The sequence below is a fragment of the Hyperolius riggenbachi genome, chromosome 4 (genome assembly GCF_040937935.1).
Source record: "Hyperolius riggenbachi isolate aHypRig1 chromosome 4, aHypRig1.pri, whole genome shotgun sequence".
NCBI lineage: Eukaryota > Metazoa > Chordata > Amphibia > Anura > Hyperoliidae > Hyperolius > Hyperolius riggenbachi.
In genome coordinates, this window is record NC_090649.1 from 390,942,624 (window position 1) to 390,966,445 (window position 23,822).

The 23,822-nt window shown below is 42.2% G+C and overlaps 1 protein-coding gene across 1 annotated transcript in view; it reads left to right on the forward strand.

Annotated features, from left to right (window-relative positions):
• SOS1 (SOS Ras/Rac guanine nucleotide exchange factor 1) overlaps positions 1-23,822 on the forward strand; it is a 156,909-nt gene that overhangs the window by 94,197 nt on the left and 38,890 nt on the right. Inside the window, exons 7-10 of the mRNA XM_068232174.1 lie at positions 1,765-1,875; positions 2,928-3,026; positions 4,076-4,203; positions 12,097-12,752. Coding sequence (XP_068088275.1) covers positions 1,765-1,875; positions 2,928-3,026; positions 4,076-4,203; positions 12,097-12,752 — 994 coding nt within the window. The remainder of the gene's footprint in view (positions 1-1,764; positions 1,876-2,927; positions 3,027-4,075; positions 4,204-12,096; positions 12,753-23,822) is intronic.

Genomic DNA, 23,822 nt, shown 5'->3' on the forward strand with positions numbered 1-23,822 from the left:
CCAAAGAAAAGCCAACAGTCACATTCAGTTTCAAGCACAGAGACACTGTTCCTACTACAAAACACAAAGTGCCCAAGAAAAATGCAGGCCATCTTTCTGTGCTCTTGCTATCGGATTTTTGGTGCTCTTGGAAACTTTTTCTGTTGTAGCAATTGGCAGAACACAAGCGCTTGCAAAACCTAATCCAATCACACGTAATGGGAACAAGGCCTTTGTTTGATCACAACCTTACATGCATGCAGTGGATTGTTACCTTAATCAGTTATGGTCAGCAAAAGTCAATCTTAAGCAAAGGTCCTAAATATTTTAGTTTGAGTTGCTCATTAAATCATCACAGCCTACACTGAAGATCACTCACAAGGCCACAGATAACTGGTATGGCCGGGGACAGTTTCCTTTCCTGCTGGGGTAAACTGGAGATATTGCAATTTATATCAGTACATTACAGAAGGGTTTTTTTAGTTTGAAAAAAAAATATAGAGAGACGCTTTTTAAAATCGTTTGCATTGTTGCAGGGGAATTTCTGCCTGCTTCATCTGATAGAAAAGAGAAATATAGCTAACTAAATAATTGTGAAAGACTAGATGATTTAAGTTGTACATAGTCCTTGAAAAGCTGAAAATAAATAAAATAGTGGGTTTTGTTGTTGTTGTTTTTTTGTTCTTTTTTTTGGGGGGGGTTATTTAATTGTGGTTGGCAAACGGGTTAAGAACGACTGGATAATTGCTATAGTTCAAATGTATTATTTTATTGAGTGGGTGAATGAGGACGTTGGAATCTAATTGAGACAATTTACATTTTTGAAGAAATATTTGAACATTTTAAAATCGTTTGCAGTCATTTGGTAATAGATCATTTGATAAAACTGTTAAAACTCTGTGTGACCTGTATTGCATACTTGCATGAAGCATTCATAAACAAGGCTCCTCTATATAGCTGGGGTGAACTAGTCTGAATCATTATTGATATATCTATATTCATAGGCTTTAAGTGCCCACGTGACGTTGACTCTGAACACCGGCATTCTCCAGTACAGCACACTTCAGCACCATGTAAGTACCAAACAAACAGACAGAGTCAGTGGGAGTTCATGTACTTGTGCTTTCCCGTGCTTCCGATACTTCCTCCTTCCAAAGCCAGAAGGAGGGAGTATGGAGTCACATGAAGGGCAAGTAAGTGAACTCCCACTAACCCTATGCGCTTGCTCGGTACTTACAAAGTGCTGAAGTGTGATGTTCGGGAGGATTCCGGTGTTCAGAATTCAATAACACTAATTCAAACACCAACAATAATACTTATCAAAGTAGCCTGCTAGAGGGGATGCATTGGTTGGGCAGATTGCATTTTTGGTTTAATACTAGAAGACCTTTCTTCCACCTGCCAAACCCCAGCACCTGGAATAAACACGGTGAGCATTAAAATGTAAAATAAAAGCCTGAATGTTGTGCCTAGAAAGCGTAGACCTACTGTATGGCCTGACAGCATCACTATTCCTGGGTCATGTGCCCAGGGTAATGCAGTGCAGACTTGTGTTATGACCCATAGAGAATGCTCAGATGCTGCATCACCTTCATAGGATTCAGCTCCCTTTCCTTATTTCCGGTACATTAAATCTTTTGTTGTTATGAGATCACTGTATTTGTTACATTTTACTTTTGATTTTGTTATGTGCAGGGGGTGGGAGCTTTTTGGTATTAATGAGTGGTTGGCTGTAATTATTTTTTCTTCAGTGTAAGTAATGATGTATATGTTGGTTCCTTGCAGGAATTAGCTTTTGACCCATATGAATCCTATGCTCAGGATATACTACGACCAGGTTTCCATGATCACTTCCTTGGTCAGCTTTCAAAGCCTGGTGCTGCTCTTTATTTACAGGTAATTCAGACCAACAAGGTGATGAGTCATTATTATTTATTTTAGCTCTCACATGGGGCAAAATCTCTGTAGTTCTGTAAGCACTGCCCCCATAGTGGAGGCAAGGTTAGTAAAATAGGCATTATGCATTTACTCATCTAACATTTATTACTTGCGGCACCAGCTTAGAACGTAGTACTGGTACTGCACCTGTTTGATTAATTTTTAGACATCAGTAGTATTGTTTGGACGAGGCTGCTCTGGTCATTGGTTATACACTGCTCATATTCATCCCATTCAGCAAGTAATCTGTACCACCCTAGTATGGATTATTTGCCAATTTACTGACTACCAACCACTCTGTTTCAATCAATGAAAACCGAGGCCACATCAAAAAAAAAAAAAATTTGATGAAGAGACTTCCCATGTCCTCCTACCTCCAGACCATCGCTGCTGCCCGGGACCCTCTTGAAATTTGAGCCCGCACTCCTCCATTGTGCACCAGTATACAAGCGGCTTTGGCTTTATGCGTAGGCATTGTCTTACTCATGTGGGCACAGTATGGCGCTTGTACATGGCAGGGAGCATCGCTATCCTATGTGACAGCTCTTGTCGGATATGTTCCGGGAGTCCGCATTCGGCAAGGGTTGGGGGCCAGGATGATGTGGAAAGCTTTTGCTGAATCCAGAGGCTTCCCTCTTTTTTTGTACCAACTTGGGTACACTTTAAGCAAAAATGTGTCACTTCAAATTTCAAACCATGTAATGCAGTACAAAGCTGTGCTGTGGTCCATCACCTACCTCTGCCACCTGTGCCCAGCTATTAAAAAAAAGAAATCCGCCTTTGACATTGTTCCACTGAGTCCTTTTTTTGCACCTGTCTTGCATATGTTATGGCAAGCAGATTCTTAAAAACTAAGCCGTTTTTAAAAGTAATACAACATTGTGTTGCATTTGCTACATGGCGGATCTTTTCACTTTAAATAATATTGCTAACATTTTGTGTGTTTGTATCACTGTGAGATGGTAGTGGCTGCAGTGTGGAATGATTTTTCTTTTCTCTCTCGCTTACAGTCTATAGGTGAAGGTTTTAAAGAAGCTGTGCAATACGTTTTGCCTCGGCTACTTCTAGCTCCTGTTTACTACTGCCTGCACTACTTTGAATTTATTAAGGTAAGAGGAGGTATCATCAGGAATCATCTGAATTGATGTTAACCGATTCAGATCCTAGCTGTACTGATGCCTTTATTTGTTCCTATTTATTGTATATCTAAAGTTGAGCATGAAAGGAAACCAGAGCCGAGCTGTAATAAAAGCTTTATACATGGGGTTTCCTCCAGTCGACCAGTCTGACACAAGAGAAGTAAGCTCTCTATGCAGAGCCGGGACAAGGTCCTCCAGCACCCAAAGCTGAGACACTAAAGTGCGCCCCTCCCACCCCAGCCTTCACACACTCATTGCTATTAGACAGAGGTGCCCCAGGGCCCCGAACACCTTCATCTCTAGTTATCTGGCTTGCAGTCACAGCTATGTATCCCCTTTTCTTATTTCTCTCTGCTTCAAACAATAGGGGAATGATAGCTGAGTGAGTTGTGCGCCCCCTCCTGCACTGTGCCCTGAGGCTGGAGCCTCTCTCGGCCCGGCCCTGTCTCTATGTATCTCTCCTGCGCCTGCCGGAGAGATACGTTGAGGGGCGTACTTCTCTTGCGCAGACTGGCCATGACTGGCAGAACTTACGGGACCCGATACCAGAGCTGAAGAAGGCTGAGGATGGCGGTGTGGGAGCAATCTGTGCAGATGGGGCTGGAGGAAGCCCCAGGTATGTATAAAACTTTTATTACAGCTCGGTTCTGGTACACTTTAAGCATTATGTTCACTGTGTGCGCCTGCAACATTTAACAGACTTTGGTGAATATACCCCCACGTTACTCTTGGGCAATTATTTGTAGCTGTTAATAGGAACCAGTAAGCAACGAGTATATTAAATCCATGGTTAACTGCAACATTCTTATTTACTGCAGAGAATTGCTTACAACTTGGTAACGGAGTCATAGCTTCAAATAAACTGAAAATGTTGCAAAACTTAATGGATACACTTAAAATGACAGTTGCCTGTAGCAAGGGTATATGTCTAATTTCCATGCACTATTTTTACACTTTCTGTTCACTTAGGCTGTGATTTTATTATCCTTATGTTTCATATGTGGTGTTCTTCATTTTAGCAATTAGAAGAAAAAAGTGAAGATGAGGAAGACAAAGAATGTTTGAAGCAATCCATTACTGCACTACTCAACCTTCAGAGTAGTATGGAAAGGATATGCTCCAAAAGCTTGGCAAAGAGACGCCTCAGGTATGCTGGGACTTCACCTTTCATGCCTTTTCTAACATCACCACTTGTCTGTTGAACATCAATGCTCAGTCAGCTATGTGGTGTTTACTGTTCAATGGTCTTATTTTTGGCTTCCAGAAAGACCTTTGATCCATCCTTCTGTCATCCCCCTTGGTCTGTTGTTAGTTTTGGATTGAACTCTCATTAAAGCTTGTGCTGTGAAAATAGTTGGGTAAACTAGTTGCTGTTGTTGCTGCGGTCAGCATAATAATGTAATTCTTGAACTGCATGCTGCGTAAGTGGAACTACAACCTGACTTTATTCCCAAGAAAGGCAGAATGAATGAATGTTGGGAAGAGTTGAGGCCAACATACAGTATTAAATTAGCCTTTTAGATCAGGTGAATAGGAATGATCAATAAGGTGCAAATACTTCCAGAATTATGCAAATATATGCAGTTTGAAAAAGGACCAATCAATTTAAAACTGGGTTTAAATTGATTGGTCCATTTTCAAACGGCATACATTTGCATATAAATGTGCATACATTTGCATCAACTCAGATGAATTTGCATATCTGTGATCATCCCTACAGGTGAACCATTGGTACCCAGCTAATATTAACTAGTTGCAGCTTACTCTACAAGGACACATACAAAATGCAATACACGCTTTGGTGTTTCGTACACTACATACAGACAGGCAGAACAGACTCTTGCTTTCCAGTGGACTTGTTCAAAATGTTTATTTTCACCCTTGTCTGGGTTTGTGCAACATACAAATACAAACTCAAGCTGCATATAGGGTTCCAAGGAGACAGTGACCCGGGTACTTTTACCAGGGATCATGCTGGTGCCAGGCCCGAGTCGGATTGCACATACAACTTCGTTAAATACCAATAACAAGAAAAAGGCGGCACACTACCTAATGATGGACCAACAGGGTCCCTAACATGTAGTGTATCTGTTCCACAATACAAAGCATCTTGACTGATGAACTGTCAGAAATCGACTAGATTTAGCAATCTGCAAGGTATACAACTGAGTCTAAGGTGGCCATAAACCACTCGATTTGTGGCCAGATAGACCATTAGATAGATCTGATCGAATCTGATCAACGAGGAATCTATTGCTTGGCCACACACTACACAGCAATTTCCAGTAGATTTCAACATGAAAACCTATTAGAAATCACCCTGGTACCCCAAGGAGCAGCTATCGCTCTAAGCATGGCATGCTCTTGTAGTGTTGTGTACAGTGACTGCCACTTACAGATACAGAAATGCTTTAGAGACTTTGCCTAAAGAGACTTTAATGAAAAAAGTTCCCCTGGAGGGTACTCGCCTCGGTAGGGGGAAGCCTTTGGCGAACAGTGAATCCGGCGCAGGAGACTTGGGCACATAGGGAGTAACTTCAGCGCCGTCAGAAGACGGAGCTGAAGTTACTTTTAAAACACAATAATTCGGCTTCCAGCAATTCCTGGAAGACAAATTTTTTATTCCCCACCATCCATGGCGGCCTGGAGGGGGAAATAGTATTTAACACGGCCGGAACTTGTGCAGCAGCAGGATCAGCCATATACCTGCTGTATCCTGCGCCCAAGTTTCCTGCGCCGATTCCTCTCATACGCGCCTCTGGATCCTTTCGAGGCTTCCCCCGTCGTCCTCAGTCCCACGGTGGGTTCGCTGCGGCCCACTGAATGCACAGCCAACAATTTGTCATGCTGTGCAATACTTACCTTTCCCTATTCCAGCGGGGGCGCTGTTGCGGCTCCCCGTTCGGAAATCGGCGGAAATAGCCGATCTCAGTCGGGTCTGTTCTACTGCGCAGGCGACTTGCGTAGAGCGGACCCGACTGGGATCGGCTATTTCTGAGCGTAGAGCCACTACTGCACGTGCGGTGGAGCCAGGAAGGTAAACATTTAGATGCCCGCTTTTCAGTAGGCTGCAGCGAGACCACCATGGGATGGAGGCGTACGGGGGGAGCCTCGATAGGATCCAGAGGCTTCCTCCCTCCTGAGGAGAGTGCCCCCCAGGGGACTTTTTTTTTTTACTTTACAGATCCTCTTCAAATGGCTTTTAGCTTTGACTAAATCTCCCAACTGGAGTTCAGTGAAGAAGTCACATGTATTTCGAGTAAAGCAGAAATAAATCTGCCTTTGATCTTCTCGCTGCCATTTTCTGCATAACTAATGAACACTATTTTGATAATGCACATTGCTATGTAACCTTGCCACCCAGAGCTGCAGAATGTTTGGCTAAATCTAAACAGTTCATTGCTGCATCTTGGCAGGTCGATCAGAAAATAGATAATGGCAGTATTGCTTAAAAACTCTCAAATCCTGAGCTGCTAGTTGCTAGTGGGATCTCTTCTTTCCAACTTTAAATATCACATCAAAACAAGAAGCTAATGCAAAAAAAAAATGCCTGTTTATTTATCAAAAGCTAAAACTCCTAAAATCAATGTACTAAAACAAATTCCAGTTCAATTGAAATCTCAAATGCTGGCCAAGAGGTCTTCTCCATAAAACCCTCACCACCACACACACCAAGATGCAAACTGGAATGCTTAAAGCTGTTTCCAGCCTGAAAAGATCCAAATGTTGTGGACAGGTCCGTTTGCAAGTATAGTAATGGCCCGTACTCACGGGCTGCAGAAGTGGCCTGTCGCCAGCACACGTGAGCGTGCTAGCGACAGGCCGGCGACAGCTTCTCTCCAGGTCCCTCCGCGTACACACGCGGAAGAGGGACCAGCGGCGAGACGGAAGCTGTCGCCGACGTTCCTTCTCCCCCCGCCGGAAGCTCCATTTACCTCTATGGAGGTTGCTGTCGCTAGTCCGCGTACTCACGCGGACTAGCGACAGTTGCGGCGGAGGTGCGGCGGCGACTGTTGCCATGCGATTGAAACTTTCAATCGCATGGCGACAAGAGCGACGGGCGACAGTTCGGGGTGCGCGCGCGTGCAATGGCCCATACTCACGGGCGACCTGTCGCCGCAACACGCGCGCGCCGCGTGTTGAGGCGACAAAAGTCCCTCGTGAGTATGGGCCATAATGGCCCGTACTCACGGGCTGCAGAAGTGGCCTGTCGCCAGCACACGTGAGCGTGCTAGCGACAGGCCGGCGACAGCTTCTCTCCAGGTCCCTCCGCGTACACACGCTGAAGAGGGACCAGCGGCAAGACGGAAGCTGTCGCCGACGTTCCTCCTCCCCCCGCCGGAAGCTCCATTTACCTCTATGGAGGTTGCTGTCGCTAGTCCGCGTACTCACGCGGACTAGTGACAGTTGCGGCGGAGGTGCGGCGGCGACTGTTGCCATGAGATTGAAACTTTCAATCGCATGGCGACAAGAGCGACGGGCGACAGTTCGGGGTGCGCGCGCGTGCAACGGCCCATACTCACGGGCGACCTGTCGCCGCAACACGCGCGCGCCGCGTGTTGAGGCGACAAAAGTCCCTCGTGAGTATGGGCCATAAGAGTCCATGCAGTTCACTTGTGGCCACACAGAATCAGGGATCAGTCTCAGTTAAAAGACTGAATACAGCGTACTCCTCTCGAAATACAACAAAGTTCCAATTGTGAGACTTATTTAAATGTTAGGAAGCCTACATGCTGAATGTTGCTTAGAGCTTCAGGCAGAGTGCAGAGATTGCAGCAAAATCACTGAGTATCTTAATGCAAAATTGCAATTTTGAAGTTCATTGACTGTGGCTGCGTTTACTGTGATCCAGGCAAACAGAGTTGCAAACTTTTCTCACCTCATAACAGTTAAAAGAAGAGAAAATAACAAAATTCAAGTCCCTTATTCAAATTCACTTTTTTTCCCCTAAGTTTTCTCCTAGGACCTAGGTGATATTTTTACACTTTATTATTAAAATGCCTTTACACCACCAGCAAGGAAGAAAATGCTTTGGGCTGTATTTTTTTCATCTACTAAATTAAAGTGGATCCGAAATGAACTTTTACACATTGCATAATTGTGTTCCTTACATATAGTTTATAGGGCATTCCTCAAGCCAAATACTTTTTTTTCTTTTTGTTTTAATACTCTAATACCCTATAAACTAAACAAGCCTTGCCCACAGCTTCTCCAAAACGCCAAGGCACTCAGACCCATGTAGCAAGGGCTTATGGGAGCTCAGTCTGGGCAGGAGGAGGAGGAGGCTACTAGCTAGAGATTTCAGAGGCAGAGGGGAGGAGGAGGAGGGAGGGAGTGAGTGAGCTGAGGGCTGGATATGCAGTTGCAGATTACCTGTGTAATGATGACAAACACAACATGGCCGCTCTCATTGTATCACAGGAATAATTAATCATATTCTATTGAAGCTATGTGCAGCTAGATATGCTGTGTAAACTATCTCAACTTTAGATAAGATATATAGACAAGTTACTTGTTATAGTTAGTTTTTCATCTCGGATCCGCTTTAATTGCTGAGTGCTGAAAAGTTAATTCAAACAAAACATGAAAAATTGTCTCCTTAGTGAAAACCTAGGAGAAAAAGTGTATTGAATAAGGCCCAGGTTTGCTGCATCACTACCTTATCCACTGGTCTACATTTTTATTAAATCAAAATCAAAGTATTAACAGGTTTTCTTTGTGCTACTGACATTTCTGATTATCTGATGGGATAACTTTTTTAACTTGTCAAGTTTTTTGCTTGTTTTTTATCACCAAAGATATATATCATGGTACACTATAATTTTTGGATGATTTCCATTCATGTGTAAGATAATTCAAACTTTTTGTAGGGTTTATTTTAATTGTTACCCAGGGCAGCTGAAAGTGAATCTAAACTGTACATTTATTAGTCTGTTTTCTTTTGTTTTTCCAGTGAGCTTTTAAAAGCTATGGGTTTTTAGACTGTTGAAAAGTGAAGCTTAAAAGCAATTGAAGTGGTTTATTTACTTTTGCTATACTTTATCTTTTATCTGGTTAGTGTAAACATTATGTAGAGAATACAACGAAGTGGGAGTGCCCGAGTCCTGTCTTTTGTTTTTAAAGGAAGTGACATTAAAGGCAGGCGATTCTTATTGTCTGAGTACATTTTATATTTAGCTATCTCCACTAGCTACAGCTCAGGGCATTCTCACACAGCTTTGCAAGTGGATTTCTTTCAGGTTTGGGTTTTATGCTACCAACAATGGCTTTCTGATAACTTAAAAATGTATATTAATCCTATTATTACTTTTCTTTCATTATCTTTCCCTCTCTGTCTTTCTCTTTCTTTGTGATTTCTTGTTGCTCTTTCTAGAAAACCACCACCACCCTCTCCTTTATTTCTCTCCGCTTCTCCCTCTCTTCATTCTTCCTCATCTCGCTCTCTCTTGCATTAGTCTTTCATTCATTGACCCTTCTCTCCGTCATCTTTTCTCTTTGTCTCTCTCTCCCACTCCATCACCCCACCCACTTTTTCTCTCTGTCTCCCTCTCTTCATTCTCTCCCTCTCCATTTTTTTTCTCTCCTCTTTTCTTTCCTTTTCTCTCTCTCCCTCTCTCTCTCTCTCTCTCTCTCTCTCTCTCTCTCTCTCTCTCTCTCTCTCTCTCTCTCTCTCTCTCTTCTCTCTCTCTTTCTCTCACTTTCATTCCCAATGATAGTTGGGTGTAATTTTCACAGCTTTGCACCTAAAGATTTGTGTTATACATGATACAGAAATTGCATCTATCCCATTGTGAAAAGCAACTCATTTATTTTACAGTAGCCATAAGGATCTGCTTATTGCCAGCAATAGACTTATGCTTTTTTTTGTAATGGAGCAGAGTTTGCATGTCAATGGCAACCTGTCACTTTTTTATGGTAGTGGAAAAGTGACAGGGACTAAATAATCTGCAGCAACTGAGTGGTTCAGCTCACTTCTTGCTGCCCTTTTCCCACAGTTACATTGGATAGTGTAATCCGGTAAGCCGGACTGCTCTTGTTGCATGAGGTTAGTTCTTGATTTTAGGACTCAGAGCAAGTTCTGTTACAAAACCGAGTGTACTGTATATTGATTTCCAGCAGTAATTGTAATCCTGTCCTGTAGCAGAAGCTGTCCTTTAAAATCATTGTACTGTATTATAATCTATGGTATATCCTTCTACTTTTTGTGTGTTTTACTTTATATCAAATGCTGCTTTTTGGAGTCAGTGGACACTGTAGCATTGGCAGCAACACCGTGGAGAGGAAGAGTAACCAATCACACATGTCCTATATTTAAATTCTATTTATTTTAACTCCAATTGTGGCTGTACTGGTTATGGACTCCCCAAGTTTAACTGTCTTTGTTCTACTCTTTCCTACATAAGTTCAATAAACCCTAATTTGATGACAAACTACCATTTATTGCTTGAGAGGCCCTCCATTCACCCTAGTGCTACATAATTCTTTTTTCCTTTATCATTACCATTGGTTGTTTGCTTTTCCACTTAGTCCTATTCACAAGTTAGGGTGCGTACACACTTCCAAATTAGATTGTGGCTAATTTTACCACTTCCATGTAGTATTAGACTTTACCTACATTATCTATTTATAGCGTTAAAAATCTGTTGCACCCATACTATTTGGAGGTGGTAAAATTGGCCAATCAAAATTGTGTGTGTGTGCGTGCGTGCGTGTGTGTGTGTGTGTGTGTGTGTGTGTGTACGTGTGTGTGTGTGTGTGTGCGCGTGCGTGCGTGCGTGTGTGTGTACGTACGTACGTACGTACGTACGTACGTGTGTGTATGTGTGTGTGTGTGTGCACGTACGTGCGTGTGTGTGTACACGTGTGTTTGTGTGTGTACGTACGTGTATGTGTGTATGTGTGTGCGTGTGTGTGTGTGTGTGTGTGTACGTACGTGTGTGTGTGTGTGCGTGCGTGTGTGTGTGTACGTACGTGTGTGTGTGTGTGTGTGTGTGTGTGTGTGTGTGTGTACGCACCATTAATGTTGTAAACAATCCCATAGGAGTTATCACCCTCTGAGGTGGTACGAATTGCTGCAATCAATGTCTTGTAGTTGCCTGTTGTTATAATAAAGTATTTTGTAGACGGTAACACATTAAGGGCCGGTTCACACAAGCGTTTTGTTGGCATGTCAATCAAATGCTTTTCTGCAAGCGTTGACAGCTTTCAGCATTATTCTCCCCCGCAGGGGGACACGGGGCAGTAAGCAACCCTGGAAGCAGCATGTAGATCTTTTTAATAGATCAGATGTTAGATTTAAAGCAGGCCTGAACTCAGAACTTCCTCTCTGCTCTAAAAGATAAGCACTTTATTACAGCTGATACAAATCCTAGCATACATCTGCACTGTTTGTACTTCCTGCTTTCATGGAAGCAGACATATTGTTAACATTCTGTGCTTTCAAATGAGCATATCTGCCATTGCAGTCAGGTGACACGGGAGAGATCAAATAACAACTTGTGATTAGACACAAATGAGGGGAAATTAGACAGGCTAAACGTAAATACATTCAGGGTGCATTTCTCTACCGTATGTTTTCCTTTTATCCTGTGCAAGAGTTCAGGTCCACTTTAATAAAAAAAAACATTCCACCCAACAATTTTTTTTTTAAATGAAGGCCCTCACAATTGTTGAACAATTATTTTTTTGCGATCGAATATTGATCAAGAAAGACTACCATATCACTTTCACCTCAGGTTCAAAAGAGAAGGTCCCTCAATAGTTGTGGCCTTGCAGAACTTTCTGTTTTCAGTGTCCTTTAAATCCATTTAGTCAACAGATTTAATACTCCTGTAGGAGGTCATAGTTGGTCATTCAGCTGTACCTACCAGAAGTGATGTTCACCGGACAGATATGTATCAATTTTCCTCTTAATCTGTCAACCTCTGAGAAGGGTTGCATTATATTGTTCAGTATGCATTGTTTCGGAAAACTGTCATTTTTATTTTTTATATGTTCTCTGATTTGGTTTTAACTGTTTGTATTTTTGTTCGTTTTGCAGTGAATCTGCATGTCGTTTTTATAGTCAACAAATGAAGGGAAAACAGTTAGCAATTAAGAAGATGAACGAGATTCAGAAGAACATTGATGGATGGGAGGGAAAGGACATTGGACAATGCTGTAATGAATTCATCATGGAAGGGGCTCTAACACGAGTAGGAGCCAAGCACGAGAGACATATATTCCTCTTTGATGGCTTAATGATCTGTTGTAAATCAAACCATGGACAACCTAGGTTACCGGGCGCCAGCAACGCGGAGTATCGGCTAAAAGAAAAGTTCTTTATGCGAAAGGTACAAATTAACGACAAAGATGACACTAACGAATATAAACACGCTTTTGAGATTATCTTAAAGGATGAGAACAGTGTTATTTTTGCTGCAAAGTCAGCAGAGGAGAAAAATAACTGGATGGCTGCCTTAATATCCCTACAATACAGAAGTACTTTAGAACGAATGTTAGATGGGACAATTTTACAGGAGGAGAAGGAGGAACAGTTGCGGCTTCCAAGCCCCAAGGTGTATAGGTTTGCAGAGCCCGACTCAGGAGAGAACATAATATTTGAGGAAAATGTACAGCCTAAATCTGGTATCCCCATCATCAAGGCTGGGACTGTAGTGAAACTCATCGAGAGATTAACTTATCACATGTATGCCGGTATGTATCTCTGAATATATATATTTATGACCCTTCTAGTTTGGGTGACCCTTCTGGGTTGGGTCAATCTTTTGCTGTTGAGACCAGATGCTCAGTGCCAACCATGGTTCAAGGAAACACAATGTCCGCAAGGTCTTTACTTATAGTCATTGGAAACAAGTTTTCTTCTTATTTTACTAACACGTTGTTCAGCACTACATTTGTCTGTGGTAGAAGTTCAAGGTGAAGGTTCTAGACTTCCAGTGGGAAATCACCAGTCTGTCGAATGAAATGCATATTGTCATATTTTCCAGTAATAATTAGGGATGGTGACTGAGATACAAATTGTTCCATACATGTCCATACGTAATTATGTAAAGGTATACATCTTGAAGATTGAACAATTAAATTCCACATTGGTGGCATTTGATTGGTCCACTTTCAAGCTGCATACATTGCATAATCCTGTATGAGCGCGGAACAACTTGAATCTCATTGGCCATCTTTAGCAATAATCCTAAAAATGCTGTATTTGACCCTAATTTAGGTTGCGCTCATCCTGATCTTTATAAATCGATGTGCTTGAGTTTATCATCTGTATGGTCTTGGGTTTGGGGGAAAGGGGTTCTTTCAAATCAGTGAGCTGATACTGGTAGGTAACTATATCATGGCTAGGTATTACTTGGCGCAAAATGTGTTGAACCCTCGTAATCACATTGATCTTTGTGTTGTAGACGGTCAGTGATGTGCAAACAATTCAAATTTGCTCAAACATTTTATGCAGCTTGGAATTGGGCCAATCCAATGCGCTTCCTACTGATTATGATTGACCTAATCCCAAGCTGCAGACAGTTTCCATTAACTTGCATGCAAGTTTGAATTCTAGCTCCAAAGGAACAGCCCAAAATATATCGGTTTGCTTGAACTTTGTATTGTATCTCTGAATGCTTGAAACAAATGCAGTGGTGAAGTCTTTGAACATTTGTGACTGGCCAAATTACATTAGCATGAGCTGGAAAGTTTCACCAGCAGCTCTGTACCATGCAGAATCCATTTACAACCAGGAAAGACTCTAGGGCCTGATGCACAACTGTACAGTAAATTGTACCGTTTCTAATTACGGGGTTAAACCGCACATTAACCCTTTAGCAGCGCGGGTGTTACGTTGCTATGGAAATGTGCATTATCATGGTAACGCCCGTGGTGCTAAAGGATTAACAAGCAGTGCTCCCCCGGGGTTAGTAACGGTAAAATTGCTGTCCGCACAGCAACTTTACTGCGCTGTTGTGAATTAGGTCTCTTGTGTTGGGACATCTTTTAATAATCGGACAGGCAGTATGCATGGTCATGGTTTCTTGTTAATCATAACAGGTAGAAAAAGCAACACTAGCACGGCTACCCAAAATAATCCAACCAGAATGCTTGTTTCATTCATCAAATGAAACCTGATTGGTTACTCAGGCACATTACTCTCACTCTTGGAATGGCAGAGTGGGCGGAGTGAGAGTCCCTTCCTGAGAGTGAGGACATAATGCATACTGTCTCAGCCTGGCTATGTGACTTTCCGTGTTCTAACAGTTCTGTACAGTAAAGACATACCTTCCCCCGCAGTTGTAACACCAACGTGCTTACAACAGAATGCTACAATAATAGTGGTCACATATTTACTTAAATTTAAGGGCTGTTAAACTCAGCATTCATGGAAAGGCACCATTATTTTAGGAGTATTCCTCTGAATATAAAAAAATGCATTTTTTTCTGGTTCCTAAGCAGCCCTGCTGTGATAGTTAATGACCACTCTGCAACGTAGCCAACTCCACGATGCATTAAACATAAGCATCTCCCTGTTTTTTGCATAGCAGAGAGTTTATTTCATATTAAAGCCCCAGGTCATCATCTCTCATTATTAATGCATTTTGTTTTAATTAGTATGCTTTTTTAGGAAAAAGTTAAAAAAAATTTTGTATTTCAAAAATGTTCCGTTTTTGCAATATTTGTTTTCTAGTTTACCAGTTTACTAGTTTCATCACAAGCCTCAGCTTCTTACTAGCTACAAAAAGGTGCATCTTTACCGCCTCTCTACTTCCTGTCAGAACTCCGCCCCCTTCCAGTCACTTACCAACCACAGTATCACTGTCCACATAGCAGGGGTGAAGTCCAACTGTGATACCTTTTATAGTTTTACCTATTTAGTGACCACTTAAAGTGAATGGGAACCGCATTTAAAAAAATGAGACAGATACTTACCCAAGGAGAGGGTCCTATAGAGCCTTCCCGCTCCTCTCCTGGTCCCCTCGTTCCAGTGCTGGCTCGCCCGGTAGCAGTATTTTACTAAATTAGTCAAATACTGTTTTACCTGGCCGAAGGAGGCTTCAGAAGTCTTCAGGGAGCTCGAGTGCTCCTGAAGAAGGGGGGCCCTGTACTGCACAAGCGGAAGCACGCTCTCTTGCACGCTCACGCCTGTGCAGTATGAAGCTGCACGTCTTCAGGAGGACATGGCTCCCGAAGACTTCCAAATACCCTTTCGGCGGGGGATTGAAATGGGGGAAAGCCAGCACAGGATAAGAGAGCACCGAGAGAGGAGACTGAAGGCTCTATACAATCCAGAGTCTTCCCTCTCTTTAGGTATTTGCTTTATTTTTTTAAAATGCGGTTCCCATTCACTTTAAGGGCTAGTTCGCATGGATGCTGCGTTCAAATGCTGACGTTTAGGCGCTAACTTTTGAAGGCTTTTGGGAAGCCTTCAAGGCTAGCGGTTCGGGTCCCTACACTTGTTTCCTGGTGTCTACCGCCTCTGAATGCAACAAGTTGCTTACAAGACGTGACGCTGGGATCTACCACCAGGCTTTCATGAAAGCATGCCCCGAACGCTCCCATTCACTTGAATGGGAAGGCTGTAGATCCCGAAAAACATTGCGTCTGAACGCCGGGAAAGCATCCGTGAGAACCAGCCCTTAGACATTCATACCCTCGCCCTGCTAACTTTATTGTGTCACTGTGGTGGTTACCTTGTAACCGGAGGAGGGCTTTAATTTTTTGCAATTGGTCACTTTGAGAAGTCTAAAGCTTAATTTTAGAAATCTTTTTATTCACTGAGTAGCCCATTGAATTTTTCATGGTCCGTTATTGTTGCATTTTAATCAATAGTTTGTCCTAAAACTAACCGACAATGAACTGCACTGTTCTAACATGGCTACACCCACACTAACTGACACCAATGCACTGACATTTCCTAGATCAAAAGCCTTAAAGGCATGAGGAGCATAGTTTTATTTTTGTTATTGCAGTACGTTATATACATTCAGATTATAGTGTGACGCAAGTGGATGCACACATTGAAAAGTCTAGTAATGATAATTTTACAAATGTTGACATCATAACAAGAACAATAAATTCAACTAACAGTTTTCCCTACCATAAGTCATGTGCTTAAGGCTGCATTCAAACAAACCTGAACCAAACTTTAACCCACCTGTTCCCATGTCTTCCATGATCTACATAAGTACCAGTAAACAACATTGTTAGGGCCTGTTTCCACTACATGCAGATTGGATGCAGAAAAACTGACTCCAATGAATGTCTATGGGCCTGTTTCCACTAAACGCGATTTTTCTGGTGCAGATTTTCCCATAGGCATTCAGTGGAGTCAGTTTTTCTGCATCCAATGTGCGTGTAGTGGAAACAGGCCTTACTCATGCACACTGTTATTTCCCTTTTGCTGAATATAGTTGCAGAATGTGTAATCTGTTTCATCAGGGCTGCCATCTTGCGCTTTGAAATTTATTTAGATATTATTTATTGTATTTATAAAGCACCAACATATTACGCAGCGCTGGGCATTCATTTAGGTTACAGACAATATTTAGGGTGACATACAGCAATACGACAATACAGGAATACAAGAAAAACCAGATCACGCAGATTACCTGTATCTTACTTCAAACACAGTTATGTATAATGGAGGGCGTATGGCACAGCATATCTATTTCTGCTAACTGGCCCACTAGAGCGTTTTCAGCAACATTTTGGAATCGCTGGTGATTTCAAAAGCACTAGGTTAAAGTGTACCTCAGGCTAAAAAATGAAAACATTTATATGTACTTGGCTTTCTTCCGGCCATGGGTTCCCTCCCCATCCTCCTGGGCCTTTTCGATCCTTTGCTGGTCTCCTTCTCCAGTTGCATCGTACTGCGCATGCGCATTCTGGTACCTGCAGCATTTTTGGAGCATTTGCGCTTCAATATGGAGTATACATGGCTGCAGAAGTGCTTTTCAATTGCTGTACAAAGCGATTTTCAGCTTTGAAAAACACATCAAAAATTTCTACCAAAAACGCTCAGTGATTGCAATAGCGATTACTGCTTTCTAGTTTCAAGCCACACAGCAAGATTCCGATAACTAAGAAAGATCCACTTTTTATGTTACAGTAGAATCTCTACAGTAGTAAACGGATATATTAAGCCTCTGGATATAGTAAACTCAGTCCTCAGGTCTCAGCAAATGCATCTGTTTAAATATACAATGTATGACCATTTCTGATACAGTAAACTACTTTTCCTGGTCCCTGAAGTTTATTATAAAGGGATTCTACTGTAATTTAATTTATTACTTCCTGTTTTATTTCAGGATTACCCGTTACTTCCTGTTCTCTTTGACAGCAGTCACTAGGAAAGGAAGTGGGGCTAATGCTAGCCAGACTTGGGTTAATAACAACCAGATACGACAAGCAATCAATTACACTTTCAATAAAAATCGATTGATTATTAATGACCATTTCTTCCACCTTGTTTACTCAATGTTATACCGCTCAGTGCCATGCAGCGCTTTAGGGCCATTGACACTCACAAGGGATATTTTTCAACATGTTCAATAAATTGGGCAAAAGTTGATTAGTCTAACATTGTGAGCGGTGATGGCTTCCTGGCCAGTTTATTCAAAGTGATCAATTAGGCCACAAAAATCGATGTGAGTGCAGCTAGCCTTAGGCTTAGTTCACACTGCAAAACACAATCGATAACTCCTTAGTGATTGAAAACTGCATTGTAAGATCGCAAAGTGATGCTTTTGCATATTTTTGAGCAGAATCTAAAAATGTTACACAAAGCAAGATTTCGATTTTCTAAGAAACGAAACGCTGCTGTGAGAACGCACTCATAGGGCGACACTGCATTAGCTCTCAGTGTTAACCAGCTCTTGGACAACTGTAAAAACTTGATAAAAGTTCTGATCTTCCTCATTTAAAGAGACACTTAAGCCAGAAAACAAAAAATGAGTTTTACTCACCTGGGGCTTTTACCAGCCCCCTGCAGCAGTTCTGTGCCCTCGCAGCCACTCACTAATCCTCTGGTCCCCCTCTGCCAGCTAGTTTCGTTTTTGCCGACAGGCCCGTCAGGACTGGCCATGCGTAGCTTCTTCCGCATTCCCGACTGTAATTAGCGCTATTGCGGGCGTATTTTTGTACGCGTTGCGGCCCGCAATATCGCTAATTGCAGTCGGGAATGCGGAAAAAGCTACGCGTGGCCAGTCCTGACGGACCTGTCGGCAAAAACGAAACTAGCTGGCAGAGGGGGACCAGAGGATTAGTGAGTGGCTGCGAGGGCACAGGACTGCTGCAGGAGGCTGGTAGAAGCCCCAGGTGAGTAAAACTTATTTTTTTTCCCTGACTTAAGGTTCACTTTAAAGAGGAACTAAAATGCATTTTTGATAAGTGGGTTGCTGCATCAAATTCAACCTTCCCCCATCTTTAAAAATGCAAAACGCTCAATTATAGAAAAAAACAAACAAAAAAAACGCAAAGGCATGGAAAAAGGCAAAAAGCAAACTTCTGCCTCAGCAGGAAGGGGTGGGGGGAAAGCTTCAGCCTCCAATTACAGTAGTTAATGAGTGTTTATACTGAAAAGAAAAAAAAACAGGATTTCATATTAAAATCTAATATTGATTATTATGCGAGCATGGTCAGTTTTAAGTTTGGGCTGGCTTTAAAGGGAACCTGAAGCGAGGGTTATATGGAGGCTGCAATATTTATTTCCTTTTAAACAGTAGTTGTTGCCTGGCAGTCCTGCTGATCATTCTGGCATCTTGGCATCTGTAATGTCTGAATCACAAACCTCAAACAAGCATGAAGCGTACATCTGATCTACATGCTTGTTAAGGGCCTACAGTTGAAAGTATTAGAGGTAGGGCTGCCAGACAACTGGTATTGTTTAAAATTAAATGTCAGCTTCCCTATCCCTCTCACTTAAGGTTTCCTTTAAGCTGTATCGCATCTGCTCAGTGACAGCACTCCATGAGCATGAGATGGTAACTCAAATGGAAATTAAAAGCTAACCTCACCCTCTCTCTATGGATCAGATAAATTTTTGGAAGCTGACTTAGATTGTAGGCCAAGTATAAATTAATGTGGAATGCAGGAAATTAGAGTTGGCTTCACTGACAGCAATTAAAGAAAATCTTGAAAGTAAGGCGCCAGCTGTAATTCTTAAGGAGCATTGGCTACCTGGCTCCTGGGATTTCTCCTACTCCAACATACTCCATGTATTCAGATTGTTTCTGCTGGTCATATATTTAATTCTGTCCAGTGTTCTGCAATACAGATGCAGCTTCAGTAGATAGCTGTTCATTCTGTCCAATGTGCTGCAATACAGATGCAGCTTCAGTAGATAGCTATTCATTCTGTCCAGTGTGCTGCAATACAGATGCAGCTTCAGTAGATAGCTATTCATTCTGTCCAGTGTGCTGCAATACAGATGCAGCTTCAGTAGATAGCTATTCATTCTGTCCAGTGTGCTGCAATACAGATGCAGCTTCAGTAGATAGCTATTCATTCTGTCCAGTGTGCTGCAATACAGATGCAGCTTCAGTAGATAGCTATTCATTCTGTCCAGTGTGCTGCAATACAGATGCAGCTTCAGTAGATAGATGTTTTAGCCTATGTCTAATCCTTTAAAAATAACTTTGTGGCACACTCCCAAGACAAATGTCGTATTCTCCAAGTTTGCCGTAAAAGTTGACTTCTTGGCACGGCTCAGAGTGACGATAACGGAAGATGAGGTTCTCACCCTCCCACCGCCAACACAAAACAAAGCTCACCCACAGATATGCTGTACTATTAGAAACCACAGCCTTGCTGTAGTCCTAATGAGCAGAGTCTGCAGCTCCAGGAGGAGGAAATGACCCGTCTGTTATCTTGTCCTTCGTAATTAATTTACTCTCCACTGTGATGTTTGGGTCCTGACTCTCTCCTCACAAGTATTGTTCTCAGAGTCTGAGGAGATCTATTTCTGGTCCTCTCTTTGTATGCAAAAATAGCACTTGTGCGTCAGCATGAAGCCTGTTTCCTTTCTTGAGGAATTCAAGGCAGATTGTTTAGAGCTAATTGTAGGTCACAGTATTGTTTTCTGTTATCTATAAATTGCTGCATTGGAGAAGAAACAAATGCTCAGACTTATGAAATCCCTCCTCGGGTTTTATTGTTGGACTTGCATAAAATTTGTCCTTTACTAAAAATACGTAGTTTTGCTCATTATCCGGTTTGTCAGCAAAATGTCTCCAGCTGTGCATTATAAAGGCTCTGCAGTGCGGAACGTGTAAATATACAGTAGTGTCTCGGTTATCTGGCACAGACGGGGATCAGCGCTGTGTAATATGTTGCGCTTTATAAATACAATAAATAAATAAATGCCGGACAAGCGTTCTTTCTGGTTACTTGAGACTCCATTAAAGAGAATCTGTATCGTTAAAATCGCACAAAAGTAAACATACCAGTGCGTTAGGGGACATCTCCTATTACCCTCTGTCACAATTTAGCCACTCCTCGCCGCATTAAAAGTGGTTAAAAACAGTTTTAAAAAGTTTGTTTATAAACAAACAAAATGGCCACCAAAACAGGAAGTAGATTGATGTACAGTATGTCCACACATAGAAAATACATCCATACACAAGCAGGCTGTATACATCCTTCCTTTTGAATCTCAAGAGATCATATGTGTGTTTCTTTCCCCCTGCAGCTATCTTCCACTGAAGTGTCAGGCTATTTCTTCCTGCAGAGTGCAGACAGCTCTGCCTGTATGTAATTCCTCAGTATGTGAAAGCCCAGCCAGCTCAGAGGAGGATTTATCCAGCTTGTAAAAGATAATAGAACAGAGAGAAGCTGCACTAATCTAAATAACACACAGGCAGTGTGCAGAGAGGGGCCTGGATGGGGGAGTTCATAGCAGAACCACAACACTGAAGAACTTGGCAGCCTTCCAGACACAGGCCTGACAAGTCTGACAAGAGAGAGATAAGTTGATTTATTACAGAGATGGTGATAGTAGAACGTGCTGCAGTAAGCCAGAACACATTAGAATAGCTTTTGGAACTTGTAGAATGATAAAAAACAGGATGCAATTTTTGTTACAGAGTCTCTTTAAAAATAGGCCTGGCTAATACAGTACTATACACATACCATACCACTTTATATACATACTGTAGATACCATGAACATTATGTTAACTTACAGTACTTTAAAATATATTAACCTTGAGGGAGCCATGAAACGCAGCCTTTAAGCACATCAGAGCCTACAAACAGCCTACAGAGAAGTTGGCGTTCATTATTGTGAGTACTGCCAGCGATTTGTGTTGGTTGGTTGCAAGTTCCAGATAACCGGGACCCTACTGTATATATGTTGGACAAAAACGCCCAAAAAGCAGATGCTGTCCAGTGTTTATGCTGTGAGGGTCTGATAATCAGCAATGCGGGGAGTGAGGAAAAATCCCCCTATGGTGCGATCCTGGAGTTAGGCAGCTCTAAAGATATCCCCTGGAACACTGTTTTTAGATAAACAAATAGAGCGCTCTGAGTGTCAACAATCAAGGATGGCATCCGCCCTTCTAGCCAGGTCAGTGCTCACCTGATGTATGTGACCATAGAAGGATCAGCCAAACAGTGTCCAGGGTTGGTGGCCAGGCATGAATCATCAAGAGCAGTGTGCGCATGACGGTGCTCTCTCACTCTGTACTAAGCAAGAAAGGAGGGGTGGCTATCGCATGGTCACTGAGAAAGGTCATCGCACGCAGTGCTGGAGAGCAGCGCTGCGGTGATATGGGAAGTAACATATTAAAGGAACAATGGGGTATATGACAAAAGCACTTTATTGTGCATAAAGGAGGTATAAAATAATATCGACCTGATGAAACAGAAAATCACTGACCTGATGAAACAGAAAGTGGCTTATCTGTGAAACGCGTCGTCTTTTATCATTTTATACCTCCTTTATGCACAATAAAGTGTTTTTGTCATGTACCCTATTGTTCCTTTAATATATTACTTCCCATATCGCCGCTATGCTCCAGTACTGCTTGCAAAAAACTTTTTCAGTGACCATGCGATAGCCACTGCTCCTTCCTTGCATTGTACGGAGTGAGAGAGCAGCGTCACGCGCACACTGCCTTGCATGATTAACGCCGACACCTATCACCGCTGCCAGCTGACTGCTCCTACGTGCTGGTGACCCGGATGTGGCTGGAGTGATCGCAAGCCTGGTCCTCAGCGTAAGAGGGACAAAGTCCTTTTTGGCTTATCATTCTAGATGGTCACCATACATCAGGTGAGGTCTGTCCTGGCTAGGAGGGCGGATGCCAGCCTTTATTGTTGACACTCAGAGCGCTCTATTCTTTTATTTACCAGGGTCTAATAATGTCACTCTTGTATGAAACCGGTTAAAAAAATAACTTAATGTAAGAGGTGTGCAATAAATTCTTTAGTTCAAAATTCTTCTACACTTCTATATTGTATTTGATATAGAAGAAAACACACTGCAGTAGAGGTTATACATGGTACAGACAAGCCAATAAATGAAAAAGCTTGAAAGAAAGGGGTAGAACCGAGAGCCCGATATGGTGTAGTATGTTAATGAGGTGATGTCTGATGCAAACACACACAATGGTTATACTCATAAGGATGGCTCCAAGGCAACCACTAAATAAGCAGGCGGGGAGAATTGTAACCTGACCCCGCTCAGGGTTAAGAAGTCGCTCTCTGTAGATAGAAGGAAATGGGGATACACCCCTCCAACAAGGGTGGACTAAACAATTATGTGGTATAACATAACCGAGGCACTATATCTGGCTCTTGACCCGACTTTGCTCCCTCCAAAAATTGTTTGCCTGAAGAAGCGGGACTGTTGCTCGTGAAACGCGTTGCACTTTTGGAGCTCATAATAAATGTTACTTTAAACTTGAAGTAACCTGCCCGTTGTCTGGCCATTTTTTCAGAAGGGAGGTGAGTCCACCCACTTCCCCCTTTTTAACAATTTTAACTAATTTTACTCTACTTGGCGCCTCTGTTGTTATACCACACAATAAATTAAAAAGACACAGCAATAAGTCCGCTGGATCCCTACCTAGAAGTACAAAAATAAACTGGAGAAAGTGGACCACAGAGAGAAGTATACCGAACTGTAAATATATATATATAATTTTATTCAAACATATAACTAACATGTATAAAAAAGACATACATACATATAAATACAGAGTTGGGCACCCCGCTCAAAATGTCAGCAGACACGTTTTTCAATGTAAAAAATACACTCTGTAACGAAAAACTAGCTGCAGTTCCTGTTATGTAAAATACCATACATGTTGCTGTTTGTAACAAAGACAGCTTGTATTGTAAATACAGAGGTGACATTTCTGTGTGCATCACAGTGCTGTCTCAATCAGTCTGCCTGTTACAACTATACTTCAAAAACTTTCACCTGAAATTATCAGAAATAATAATTTAAAACAACAATAGTCTAGCTTCAGAATGTAGCTTAAAGGACAACTGAAGTGAAAGGGATATGGAGGCTGCCATATTTATTTCCATCTAAGCCCTCCTGCTGATCCTCTGCCTCTAATACTATTAGCCATAGCCCCTGAACAAGCATGCAGCAGATCAGGTGTTTCTGACATTAATGTCAGATCTGACAAGACTAGCTGCATGCTTGTTTCTGGTGTTATTCAGATACCACGGCAGAGAAATAGACCAGCAGGGCTGCCAGGCAACTGGTATTGATTAAAAGGAAATAAATATGGCAGCCTCTGTATACCTCTTACTTCAGTTCCCC